Source organism: Trichosurus vulpecula, chromosome 6 (genome assembly GCF_011100635.1).
Source record: "Trichosurus vulpecula isolate mTriVul1 chromosome 6, mTriVul1.pri, whole genome shotgun sequence".
Taxonomy (NCBI): Eukaryota; Metazoa; Chordata; class Mammalia; order Diprotodontia; family Phalangeridae; genus Trichosurus; species Trichosurus vulpecula.
Window position 1 is genome coordinate 95,344,232 of NC_050578.1, and position 13,621 is coordinate 95,357,852.

General features: G+C 35.1%; 1 protein-coding gene across 1 annotated transcript in view; it reads right to left on the bottom strand.

Moving 5' to 3' along the window:
• Positions 1–5,906, bottom strand: part of GLRB (glycine receptor beta) — a 103,137-nt gene extending 97,231 nt beyond the window's left edge. Inside the window, exons 1-2 of the mRNA XM_036765595.1 lie at positions 5,806–5,906; positions 2,901–2,968 (exon numbers count right to left, since the gene is read on the bottom strand). Coding sequence (XP_036621490.1) covers positions 2,901–2,903 — 3 coding nt within the window. The 5' untranslated portion in view covers positions 2,904–2,968; positions 5,806–5,906. The remainder of the gene's footprint in view (positions 1–2,900; positions 2,969–5,805) is intronic.
• Positions 5,907–13,621: the final 7,715 nt, after the last annotated feature.

The following is a 13,621-nucleotide window of genomic DNA, read 5'->3' on the forward strand; positions in this document are numbered from 1 at the left end:
CATTTGATTCAATAAAGCATAGCACCACTTAAAGTGTTTCTTCCATCTATGTTATGTTTATAAGAGATTCTTTGGTAAAGGAAATAATAAAATTGCTTGACAATGCTCTGCTTATTAATATTAAGCTAGGCATAAAAGAGAGAAATATCTGTCAGAGATATCTGATACTACCATATAGAATGTCCAATTTTTCTTTAGTCATTTTTCAATCATTTCTGACTCTTTGTGACTACATTTGGGGTTTTCTACACAGAGATCCTGGAGTGGTTTGCCATTTCCTTCTCCAGCTCATTTTACAGATGAGGAACTGAGGCAAACAGGATTAAGTGACTTGGCCAGGATCATACAACAAGTAAGTATATGAGGCTATATTTGAACTCAGGAAGATAAGTCTTCCTGACTCCAGGCCTGGAGCTCTATCTTCTATGCTACCTAGCTGCCCCCAGAATGTCCAATATATAGTTCAAATGGAACAGATATTCACTATTCATGATGAAGTCCTGGAGCTGCTGTTTATGGATGGCATAGGGCTTCTTCAATGGGATCCATAATCATGAAAAAGAATTAAACTTAAATATCCATATAAGAAAAGCCAAGTAGATAAAGAATGTCTGATTATGATATATAGCCAATCCATCATTAACTATATCTTATATACTGCTAATGGATAATGATCTGAATAGAAAAACAGAGGAGGGCTAAATTGGATTTTGGGAAATTGATGCTATCAATTAACTATTGCTGTTGATAAAGGAGGTAGGGGAAATGAATTCTCATTAATTGAAAATAAAACGAATTCAATTAAAATGAACTATCTGGGGAAACAAGATATATCAAACATGAAATGTTAAGTAACACTGTAAGAGTTATACGAATTAATACTAGATATGGCTCAAATCAGTACAAATTCCAAGTGCCAAATGAATGTCAAAAAATAATAACTGTGAATTTAGATTAGAGTTCAGGATGAAAAGGCTTTATGGAGGAGGTGGAATTCCAAATAGATTGTGAAGAATGGTAGAATCTTAATATGGAAAAATGTGGGGAAAGAATTTCAGGAGGGTGGAGCAATATTTGCAAAAGCACACAGTGGGAAGATAAATAGTATAACTTAGGGGTTAATGAACAAATTGTTTTTGTTTCAGAATAGAGAATTTGTAGGAGATAAGTTTGAAATATTAAAAAAAATTGAATTAAACAATTGTCAGGAAGTCACTTTATGTTCTTCTATTCTAAACACATTTTTTCTCCAGGTAATGTGATAAAACTTTACCTGAGTGACAACTGAGATACTGACATATCCACCAGATTATGATGAGGTATTACCAACCATGAGATCTGAAGATTCAAAAGAATCTATGTGCAAGAAATACCAACATAAGTAGAAATACTGTGCCCAGACTGTAGAAGACAATGAAAATTAGATTAAGGAGTTTGGCCTTTTACCATGCTGGCAATTGAAAGCCATAGAAGACTTCTGAGTAAAACAACAAAGCACTGATTTTTGATGAGTAATCTATTAGTGATCAATAATCATAATCATAGACATCATGGATATAAGGTCTCTCTTAGTGTTAGGAAGTCCTAGGTTTAAGTTTCACCCTAACATGTTAACTGTTTAACTGAGGACAAACCACTTAATATCTTGGTGCCCCAGGCATCTTGTTAAGACTATGTTACTAAATCTTGCTGACCTATATGAGTGGGTGGAGTTTACATACCAGGAATTTTCCACACAAATAAAATCAAAGGTTTACCCCTACTCAACACTATCCCCTCCCCCCTAAAAAAAAGAAAATATGCAATGGTTATACAAGATAAACTCAAGTGGAGACATTAGAGATCAGAAGACCAACTAAAATACTTCAGCCAGGGTCACTGGCCCACCAAATATTCCCTAGTTATACATTGGGTTTGACCAAACAAGTTTTACAATTAAGAAAGCATCACTTACCACCTTCACTGGTCTGCTAGGTGTTGCAGGCAGGTAGACTTCATCTGATTTCTGACCAAAAAGTGTACCCCAAAACTAAACAGCAGTGTCTATCCTATTTATGAACCTTTTAAAAGAGAATATACACTGGTGTTTCATTTGGGAGTACCTTTGTCTTTAGTCAGCCTTGTGGTATGAATTTTGGACTTGCTTCCAAAGTCTCCTTTGAAATCAATCACTAGAAATGTTCACATACAGACCATGAAAATAATGCCTGTCCTTACTTGACTTACTTTGGGTTTTTTTTGTTTGTTTGTTTTTGTTTTTCCCCTAGGTAAAGCAATGATATCATCAGGTTAGCAATATAATCAAGATCCTCCTACTGGGTGTATTATATACACTACACCTGCTAAACATTTCATTACAATTATTAGCAAGAATAATAATGATTCCAATCACATCATTATCCTGTCGGTAGTCTGCAGATGACTTATACTATCATATCCTTGTTTAAAAATGCATTACTAGGCCTCTAAAGCCTATCTTTCTGAACTATGATTTATGGCAAATATATATAACCACATCATGACAATTGTAGCTTCAGTGTTCCCAGGGCATAAATTTTTCACTGATCATAATCAGTTAGCTATTCAGAGATGTTAACTCTTTCAAACTATTAGAGGACCATGTAGCATTACTGTTTCATTTCAGCCTGGAATTAAATTAGACTCTGGGGAAAATGGAGTTCTCTATTCCATACATGTTTCATAAGGCCCTGAAAGCCCTTGAATATTTTACTCTAGCAATAGATAACTAACCCATAAATACTCAAAAGAAGAATTTAACCTTCATTTTAATTAAAACCTCGCATTATTCTTTCCTTCAAAAAAAGCTTAGCTTTACAAAATAACCACAAATGAAAATAGTTAGACTCATCTGGATATGAATATTCAAATAGTATCCTCACCATTGTTGTCTCTTGTATGGAGCCAAAGCTGTTAATAAAAATATTGACCACCACATCAACTGGAATACCTATAAATACAAAAGGAAAAAGAGGAGCTTGTGTAAATAACATGGTCCAAAAGATCTTTTCTTCTAAGTGAAATGCATTTAATTTTCATTATGGTTTTACAGAATCACTATAGTGTGGTCTCAAAATATTTTCTTCATTATCAGCAAATACTACTGACAGTATTGAGAATCTGCCTAATGTAAAGCAACAAGTAATGCACTCAGTCAGAGGAGAATTAGATTTGAATCCTTCCTATGACCCATGTTAAATAAATGACTATGGGGATGTCATCCACATCTCTTTGCCTCAGTTTCCTCATTTGAAAATGGTGGTAATAATCCCTGCAGGATCTGCATCAAAGTGCTATTGTGAGGATCAAATGAAACAATATGTATTAATTTCTTTGCAAAGATTAAAAAATGTAAAAAGGTTGATTACCCCATTGCCAGCCCACACCACCCGAAAACCTTTAGATAATAAAATAGGCTGGGTTTGTCACTAGGCAGCAATATTAATTACTGATGTTACTATTTACTACAAACAGATACATAAAGATATAGATATATATAGATACAGACACATATAGGTATGTATGTATGTGTATATGTATACACAGAGAAAGACATTTAGAAATTGCTTATTTTTAAAATGTGCTTTTTTAAAAAAGTTTCCTCCAATAAAGGTATTCATGTTCATTAAAAAGATTAACAAAATGGAGCTTGATGATTTGCAAATTTCTACCAACATTTTCGATACAGGTATTTTAACCATATAAGAAAACTTGCTTTAATGGGGAAAGAAGCAATGTCATTGTATTTGATGCTGATCATAAACCATTTTTTTTTAAAAACTTTGACTTTTTGAGGAAGTCAGGCTTACATGAAACTCATACTGAAACAGCTCACCTCACTTTCAAGAAAGAAAAAAAAAAGAATGTTTACAGAAGGAGGACTTTTGAAATAATACTATAGCCCCCTTTCTCTTTTTTTGTGGGCTTCTGGTAGATTGGGGAGGGGGTAATGCTAGAGGGGGGAAGCAGAGCAAAGGGAAAATGTGCAGTTGGCCTTTTACCCACATAACCACCTACTGATGAAAAACAGGTGGTGAATGGGTTTATGGTGGACATGTGACAACCCAGGCCATGGCTGATATTGAAAGTAACTGAATAGGCCCTGGTAATGAACAAAACCCCTTATTTTTACAACAGAGTTGTGTAACTTTAGTTGACTCGAAGCAGCTGCAGACTGTTTTTCCTCTGTAAAGGATGAAAAAAACCTTATGATGTTAATCTGATATATGTTCATACCTGTCCTTAACTGCACAACTGGGATTAGTGTTTTCCAGGGGAGCCTTTTCATATATTTCATTTCTAAATCATCAGGAATAAGGTCTGCACAATCTGCTCATGACTTTAATTTTATTTTATGACAAGTATGGTTTTCGTTCTCATAAGGTGTGGGATACGATTTTCTTAGAAGACAATCAAGTCTTGATTGTAGGAAATTCATTTCATTTTAGCCACAAAGGTAGCACTTTTTTGACCAACCAGCTAAAAAGGAGAAATGGGCTTTTGTTTTCCCTGTGATTTATTTACTAACATGCAATTTCTATACAAACTTAAAAAAAGGTTCATTTCTTTTTTTAATTCATACCTAGGTGTAGGCATCATGGCAGATAACCATACCAGACGTGCTGTCATGAAGACCTTGTTTCAAACACTAACTATGATATTTACTAGGTTTGTGACCATGAGCAAGTATTTTAATTTTTTATCTATCAGGTAACTTTTGATCATCTATAAATTCAGTTCTAGCTCTAAATTTATCATCTAAAATCTAAGTCTCATCTGTGTTGATAGAGGGAGTTCTTCACTAAGAGTTCCTCTGTATGTGTAAAAAGGAGTTCGCACATCAGATTCTTATTTGAACAGTCATGATCTAGGGCAAATATTGACCTGCTATATTAACTATGGTAACAGTTTTATTCTCAGTTAATTTTTGCATAAGTTGTAAAAGGGCCTAGTAGAATAATTATAATAATAGCTACTGTGTATGTGTGTGTGTATGTATGTCTATAGTCTTTTAACATTACAAATCATTTTTACAAATACTACAACAGCTGCTAGAATGATTGGGGGAATCAATGAAGAAATATATTTTCAAAGTAAAAGCTAAGAGATGTTTTTTAATAGTACATAATAAACCCATTTACTACCATCCATTAACAGAGACATTTGTCATCTTAGAGCAGATAGACAATATTAGTTATAGTCAAACTAGCATGCATTTAGTAAGAATGTGAGATCTTAATTATACTAGTATATTTCATTCAAGGAATTAGGTAAATATAAATTTAATAGAGGCTGCTTAGCTTTTCTGTTTAAAACATTTTGGTGTTTTTCTCCCCCCTCCTCCCCATAAAAGGTTAAAGGCATTTAAAAATTATCTCACATCTTAGCATGATTTATTTTCATGCGGACTGCTTGCCACAGGACAAATCATATTCTTTGAACTATAACCATGAATTCAAAAAGTCTAATTTAAAATGGGTAGCCTATAAGTTACGTCTATTCCTCCAGTGCTAGGATTTAATTAAACTTTATTCCTAAATCTTAGAAGTATGCACTTACTGTAGGGGGGAAACACACACACACACACACACACACACACACACACACACACACACACTGGAGGGGATGATATGAGAACATGACTTTCCATTTCCAAATCATTCTGAAATTCTTTTTTTTTTCCCTCCTTCCAATTGAGAAATCTTTTTTACAGATTCTTATATTACACTTATAAGTGGATTTAACTCTTAAGGTTCAAAAGATGAAGATACCTTCATAAAGACAAACCTTTGAAATTTGGTCTGATCCTGGGATCATAACTGACTAATAGTCTATTCAAGATATTGCTTGTGGAATTAGCTGGTACTCTAGCAAGGTCTTCAGCAGACTGCTGCCTATTAAAGAAAAGAAAGGGAAGAATTTAGTGATTACTATTGAAATAGCAAGCAATAGTAAGTATTAAGATAAAGGAATAGTTTTTTACCCATGCCAAAATGCTGATCCCAAGCTTTCTGACCATAATCTGCAACCAATGTAATATTCCATTGTGTACTTAAATAAAGTTAGATCTTGCCAAGAGGATTTGGGAGTTGATAATAAACACATCATCCAAGCAAAGACTCTAACACTTTTTAATTCTGGGGCCACCATCAATAAATCATCCAAAAGATATTTACAAACTACCTATTATACCACCTGGTATGCACTATTATTCTAAATCCCTATAGATCAAATTAAACCAAAACATTCCTTATCCTTAAGGGGTTTGTAATCTGTAATCTGGAAAGGCCTAAAAGGCAAGACAAACTCTGAGAAAGTACATGAATTAAAGAGGTGATTTGAAAAATGTTTAGTATTACCACAATGCAAAGTAAACATAAAAGTCATCAAAGGATAAAGATAAGGGGACAGGAGAAGCTATCAAAGATGGAGACAGAGTGTAAAGAAGCAATAGCTTAATAGTACTGTCTATAAATGCTTTTATTCCAAGGAACACCAAGTTCATTTCACTGTAACCATTATTAAATGGTTGTGTTTGGGGGGTGAGGGATATGCTGGTGAGAAAACATTTAGCAAAACAACTTCCTCTACAAACCATAGTATCAATAAGCTAAAATTATTATTTTCTTCATGGTACATGTAAGAATTCCTGTCATGTCTTCAATAGCAGAGAAAGGCTGTTCTATTTAGATATGGCCTTAGATACTTACTAGATATATGACCCTGGGCAAGGCACTTAGCCTCTGTCTGCCTCCATTTCTTCATCCCCAAAATTGGCATAATAGCACCTTACTCCCAGAGTTATGAGGACAAAATGAGATACTATTTGTAAAGCACTTTGCAAACCTTACATTGTGATGTAGATGCTAGCTATTATCACTGTTATTTTCAAACTATTGACCTCTGATCTGACAACTTTAACTGAATAAATTACTTAAAAGCATTAAAGATCCAAGAGACTAGACGAGTCTATAGAAGATTCTTCCATAACTTAAAAACACATTACCCATAAAAGGTATCATCATAAACAAATTGGATGAGCAAATAAGGAGATTCCTTTCACAATTACGAATAGGGGAAAGGTTCATCACCAAATGAGGGATAGAGAGGAGTAAAGAAGATGAAATGAGCAATTTTGATAACATAAAACTAAAAAGCTTCCATACAAATAAATTAAATTAAATGGAAATATTTAACTGGGAAAAATATTTGTAGCAACTTTCTCTGATAAATATTTAAATATGTAAATTGAATTATATATTTAAATATATAAAAGCAAAAGCTATTCCCCTATAAATAAACAGGCAAAAGAAATGAACAAGAAGTTCTCAAAGAAAAAAGTACAAGTTATCAATAGCCATATTAAAAAAATGTTCCAAATCACTCATAATAAGATAAATCTGAATTAACCCAACCTTGGATTTCCACCTCAGACCTACAAAATTGGGAAAGACAACAAACAAGCAAAACTGACGTTTTTATTGTGGGGCAGGGATAGGAAAACAAATATTGTTGACAAAACTGTGAATTAGTTATCCTTCTGGAAAGTAGCTGTTCAAAAAGTTATAAATTATGCATGTCTTTAGACCCAGGAATGTCATTCCTGGGTCTATATTACAAAGAGATCAAAAAGCAGAAAAGGATCCACATGAACAAAAATATTTATAGCAGCTTTTAATTGTGGTTGCAAAAAACCCTTGAAATTAAGAAAGTATCTATTAATTAGATAATATCTGAACAAATATTGGTATATGAATATTAAGTAATATTTTATACAATAAGAAATTACAAAATGGATGGTTTTAGAGAAATCTGGGAAAACTGTGTGAAGCGAATCAGAGAGAAGTGAGCAGAATTTGGGTAACAATAAACAAAAAAAATCTTTGAAAGATTTAAGAACTCTGATAAATGCCCAGAGGACTGATGATGAAAGATGCTACCCAACTCTTGACAGAGAAGTACTGGAATAAGGGTTCAAAAGGTAATGTATATTTTTGGCCATAGCCAATGTGGAAATATGTTTTGATTAATTATACATAATTATTGGGTTCTGTTTGTTTAACGAGTTGGAGGAATGTTGTTGGGAGACAGAGTTAGCAATATAGTTGTCAATAAATAAGAAAAAGAAAAAAGGATCATTGAAGCATGTTTATATGCAGAAGAAATTTTTTAAAAGTCCAGAAGGAACCAAAGTCAAGAAAAAGAGCTTTAAAAATTACAAGTTGAATTTATTACATACTTATAAACAAACTGCACATAATAGTCATAGTTTCATATTCTACAACACTTTCCCCCCATTGTACATTTTATGTGTGAATGTTCAATTCCTACCTGCTATTTGGTAAGTTCAGGACCTATTCACACATACATATATACATACATACATACATACACATATATACATACATACACACAAGTTCAGGGCATTTATAAGAACCAAAGATCTAACACATCATGTAAGTGTCACAGAACAATATTAAACTGCTTTTCTAGATAAAAATGTTATCTTTATCACATACCATTCCTTTTTTTACGTTTAGATAATGCTCTAAAAATGCCTAAATACTCCAGGAAAATATCTTAACTGGACATACAACTCCTGGAAGTGGCCACTTCAGTTCCATCTAGTGAAGCATTTCAAAACAGGTTTTATGTTGTGTATAATATATAACAAATAAAATACAGATAAATAAAGACAATATTGGTCCAATCCCACCCAATAAGCATTTGTTAAATGCATAATATGCACAAAGCACTTGGGACACAAAGACATAAATGGAACCATTTCTGCCCCCAAGGAGCTTACATTCTATACCTTGGAATATCTTGACCAATGCCTGAGTTGGATCTAAGTCTCTCAATAAGTGTCTTATACAATAAGGGTAAGGGGAGGGAGAGGAAGGAGTGGGAGTGGATTTGAATATTCAGGGTGGTATTCAAACTATTTTAAAATTCCTTAGTAACAAAAGAAAGAGAATCTCCTTGGTTGGTAAATAAACTTTCACTGGATCAAATTATAATCTGATTCAAATTAATAGGACCCTACTAAGTGCAAGAAATTACTGTATTTCCCCATGTAAAAGAAGCACCCTTTATCAAAAAATTTGGGGTCCAGAAACTGGGTGCATCTTATATAGTGGTTGGGGGTTTTTTACTTGCACTTCCTGCTTTATCGCACTTGTTTTTCCACTCATTGTTGCAGATTTTTTTACTTGCATTTCACACTTTTTCATGCTTGTTGTCTTTGTGCTTATTGTTTCGTATTTGTTACTGGTATATTAGGCTTTGTTTTGCCATGTTGTGCCCAGAAATGGCTCAGAAAAGATTTTCTTACAGTGCTGAATTCAAGTTAAAAGTGAGCCAGTTTGCAAAAGTGAATGGAAATCGTGCTGCTGAATGTAAGTTTGGTCCTCCTTCAACTGAGAAAACAATCCGAGACTGGCTACAGGAAGAAGAAACCCTACTGAAAACACAGAAGAAGGCCATGAGAGGCAAGTCAGCAAAACGGCCTGATTTAGAGAGGGATTTGAAGATATGAATTGAAGAGCAAAGGGCAATTGGAATTCCTGTGTCCACAAAGATGGTTCAGCATGAGGCAAGAATTGATGATGAAAAAGAAGTTACTGATTTCAGAGGAGAACACAATTGGTGCTTCAGGTTCATGAAATGGAATGGACTAAGCATGTGTACATGCACCAGACTTGCCCAAAAGATGCCTGAAAGCTATGAACAGATGAATAAAACTTGAGTTCAAAAACATTATGTAATACTTTTTTTTTCAAATTTTGGGCCCCAAAATTAAGGTATGTCTTATGCATAGGGAAATACGGTATGCTAGGTGGATGAGATATAATCACTGCCCTAGGTAGCTCATATTCTACTAAGGAGATAAGGTGGATGCAAGTAAGTAGAATAAAAATTAAAATAGTATAAGTGTGTGGGGGGGGGGGTAGCAGAGCCCCACTAAACCTCTCCAAATACCTGTAAAAATGACTCTAAACAAATTCTAGAGCTATGGAACCCACAAGATGATAGAATAAGGGAGATCTCTAGCCCAATACAGCCTGGAAATACAATGGGAAGGGTCTATAGAACTAGGCTGGGAGCAGAAAGCAGCACAGCATTGCCTGCACCAGCACAGACGAGGCTGGAGCAGGCCTCAGCGGACTGAATCACTGGCAGTTGTGGCAGTCTCCAAACTTCTCAACCCACAAATGCCAAAGACAATTTAGCAGGTCAGTGGGAAAATTCTGTCAGACCTGAGTGAAAGAAGAGTGTGGGTCTACCCCAGCCCCAGGGCAATGGAGGTGGCAGTAGTAATGGTGGCAGCAGTGGCAGTGGCTGCTTCTGGAGCTCCAAGCCCACAGACAGTGGGGGGACCAAGTGGCTGATCAGAGGGGGATTGTAGGGATGTCTTTGCTGCTGCTGAGGCAGGATTCTCTTGCATTGCCCTGCTGGGATCTGGGTCTCAATCCTGGCTGGTGGTCCTGGGGTGAGGAGGAGCATGGATGTGTCAGAGCTTCTGGCTGCCTGTGGAGAGGGAATCCTCCTCACAGTTCCAGGGCAGAGAAGAGTGTTCAAGGTCACTCACAGATGAAAGCACAAGCCAGGAGAGGAACAAACATCTCTCCTTGTGTCATACCACCTCAGAAGAACTGAAAATTTAAAGGTGCCTAGAAGCAGCTCTGAAAATAGCTGCACAAAACCCTTGAAGCTTGAGACAGAGCACTCTCCACTCTTTAAGTAGAGTCATACCCTGACAAAGAGCTCAAAAGTCAAGTAATTGGCTGGGAAAATGAGCAGGCAATATAAAAAAACAGACTATAGAATCTTACTTTGGTGATGAAGAAAATCAAAACATACAAGAAGAAGACAACAAAGTCAAAGATCCTACATGCCACAATCCCTTCCCTCATCTCCCCCAGAAAAATGTAAATAGCTTAAAAAATTGAAATGATGAATTTTTCTACTTGAATTATCTGGAAAAGTTCCATGGAAGAAGTGGTATCTGTGTTTTGTTTTTGTTTTAAAGGGTAGGTAAAGATATCTGCTTAGGGGAATTAACTTTGGGCAAAGGATCCAATGTGGGCAAAAACACAGAAACTGCACTTTTATGTTATTATGTTTTTAAGATGATGTTTTATTGATTTTTGCTTTTTTAAAGCCTGTTTCCTACTACTATGTCCCTCCTATAGAGTTGTCTCTTATAATGAAGACTTGTTAAGAGAGAGAAAGGGAGGGAGGGAGGCAGGGAGAGAGAGAGAAAGAGACAGAGAGAGAGAGAGGAGAGAGAGAGAGAGAGAGACAGAGAGACAGAGAGACAGAGACAAAGACAGAGGGACAGAGACAGAGAGAAGGAACTCAATCAATATACTAAAAATAGTCTTTCAGTGTATTTTGATCCCAGTGAATTTTGGAGCCACATGAAATAAGGAAATGCAGCCGTGCAGTTTTGGATAAATACTACGGTGTGAGTTGTGGCAGCCTTGCAAGCGGTTTTCAAAAATCATTAGTTTGACAAAATTTCAATTTGATTTTCCTACATTTGTCATTGTTGCCTTTTAGCTATTCCCACTTCCTTTTGCTTCTCTCCAGAGCAAAAATCTACACACAAGGAAATGAACATCTGCTACTAGCAAATAAATTCAGAGTTCATCTGTATACACCTGACTCTATCAAAACCAAACCAAACAGAAAATTCTTTTTGATTCTCATTTGGTTGTAAACATTATGTTCTAGTGTTCATTTGGGATACTTGATGACAGTATCACTGTTTGGGGCGTAGCTTCCCTGTGCCTTATAAAAGTCAACATTGATATAATATTTAAATGTGTGATCCACAATAACATTTCACACACATATTGCATGAAATCCAGAATTTTTCTAATGAAACATATCCAAATGCAGTGTCTACCATATTCAGTATTGTAAAACATCTAACTGTCCACATAGCTAAACACTGAAAACTTGAGAAGTCTACATTTGCATAGACATTTTCTTCTGAATAGTTTTAAAACATTTGCATACAAGATATTCTCCATATTCCTAAGATATCCTTACAAAGTAGGAAAATTACAAATATACTAATGGAAGCAAGGTTTATTGAGGGTATGTGACTGTCACTAATTGGTCAAGCCCAAGCTAAAGTCAAATCTATAACCCTCAGTTATATGACTTACATTGGAAACATAACTTCACTTATCAGGGTTTTAGTTTTCCTGAAAATAAAGAGGCTGAACTAGATTATTTTATGTTATGTCAGATTTCATATTATGCTATATTACATATTATATTATAGGAGGTCTTTCCAAGCCCTTACATTTGGGGATTCTTGGATCTTCTGGATTTCATACCATTTTTCTACCCATTTAACTATGCTATTTAAGCTATTTCAGGAAACCTATCAACAACATGTAATATCAGGCATTGTTATATATAATTCATTTACAAAAAGGGTATGAAACCCAGAGAAAAAATTCCTCTACGTACAAAAATAATAAACTAAGTAGAAAAATATTTTTCAATTAAGAAAAAAAAAGCAGTGCTTACTTGTTCACTTGTCTGAACCAGAGCTGGTGTCATTACTAATATGTAAAGTTATGTGTGGAATGCATATGGTTTTATAGCTGTATGACATAACACATTCCACTACTAAAGGAAAAATTCATACTCAGAGAGGTGGATTTAAATCCTCACTTGACCGTTAACTTGCATAATTTATTTTTTTCACTACCTCTTCTGTGGCTATGCTGTCAACAAAAAGGTAGTTAGTTCCATTTTAAAATGGACATAGGAAAGCACACATTCAATATCTAACTAAATAAAATTATAGTCCTCTATATGAATGATTTTATCCCCCCCCCCCAAAAGGTATTTTTAAATTAAGGATGTCCTTTGCAATCTTATCCTGGAAATGAGAACAAGCAGCCATCCTTCCTTCCAAAATGTAGGTAAAGTTCCACTCTGTGGCAGCATCCATGGTCTTCATATGGAGAACAGATATGGTCAGCCTGGGAAGGAAGGTATGTCAATGTAAGAGCAAGAGGTTTATATATCATCAATAGTTTCTCTACAAAGGTAGGGGGGAGGCAATGTTCTCATATTTAGTCACTACAGGAATTATGGGCTCTGAAGGAGAGAGAAGAACAGAGGGAGGAAAATATGTTCTAACATCTCCATACTCACCATCACATGCAACTATATGATTTAGCTATAATTGACCAGAGTCCAACCCTATTATCTACCAAAGTACACCAACAAGGAAGGAAGGCTAGTAGTGGTAAATGGGGGAGCGGGGTGTTGGCCCAAGAAATAACAACATGTTCTAGCCCATAATGGGTGAAGTCCTGGAATTTTTAAGTTCCTTTCCTTACATAACATTTCTTTATTTTAACATTTATGTTGCTAAATTTCTCACCACTTAAGGCTTTTATATGAGAACAATCAATATGCAATTTGCTGGAATTCCTGATGGGTATTTGAGAAGAGAACATTCAGGCTTTCACAAAGGATACTGTAAAGGAGATCACACGTTTACAATCACACAATTAACTTAAAGGTAGAGGTATCATATGAGATCTCACCATGCTTACTGTTTATTGAC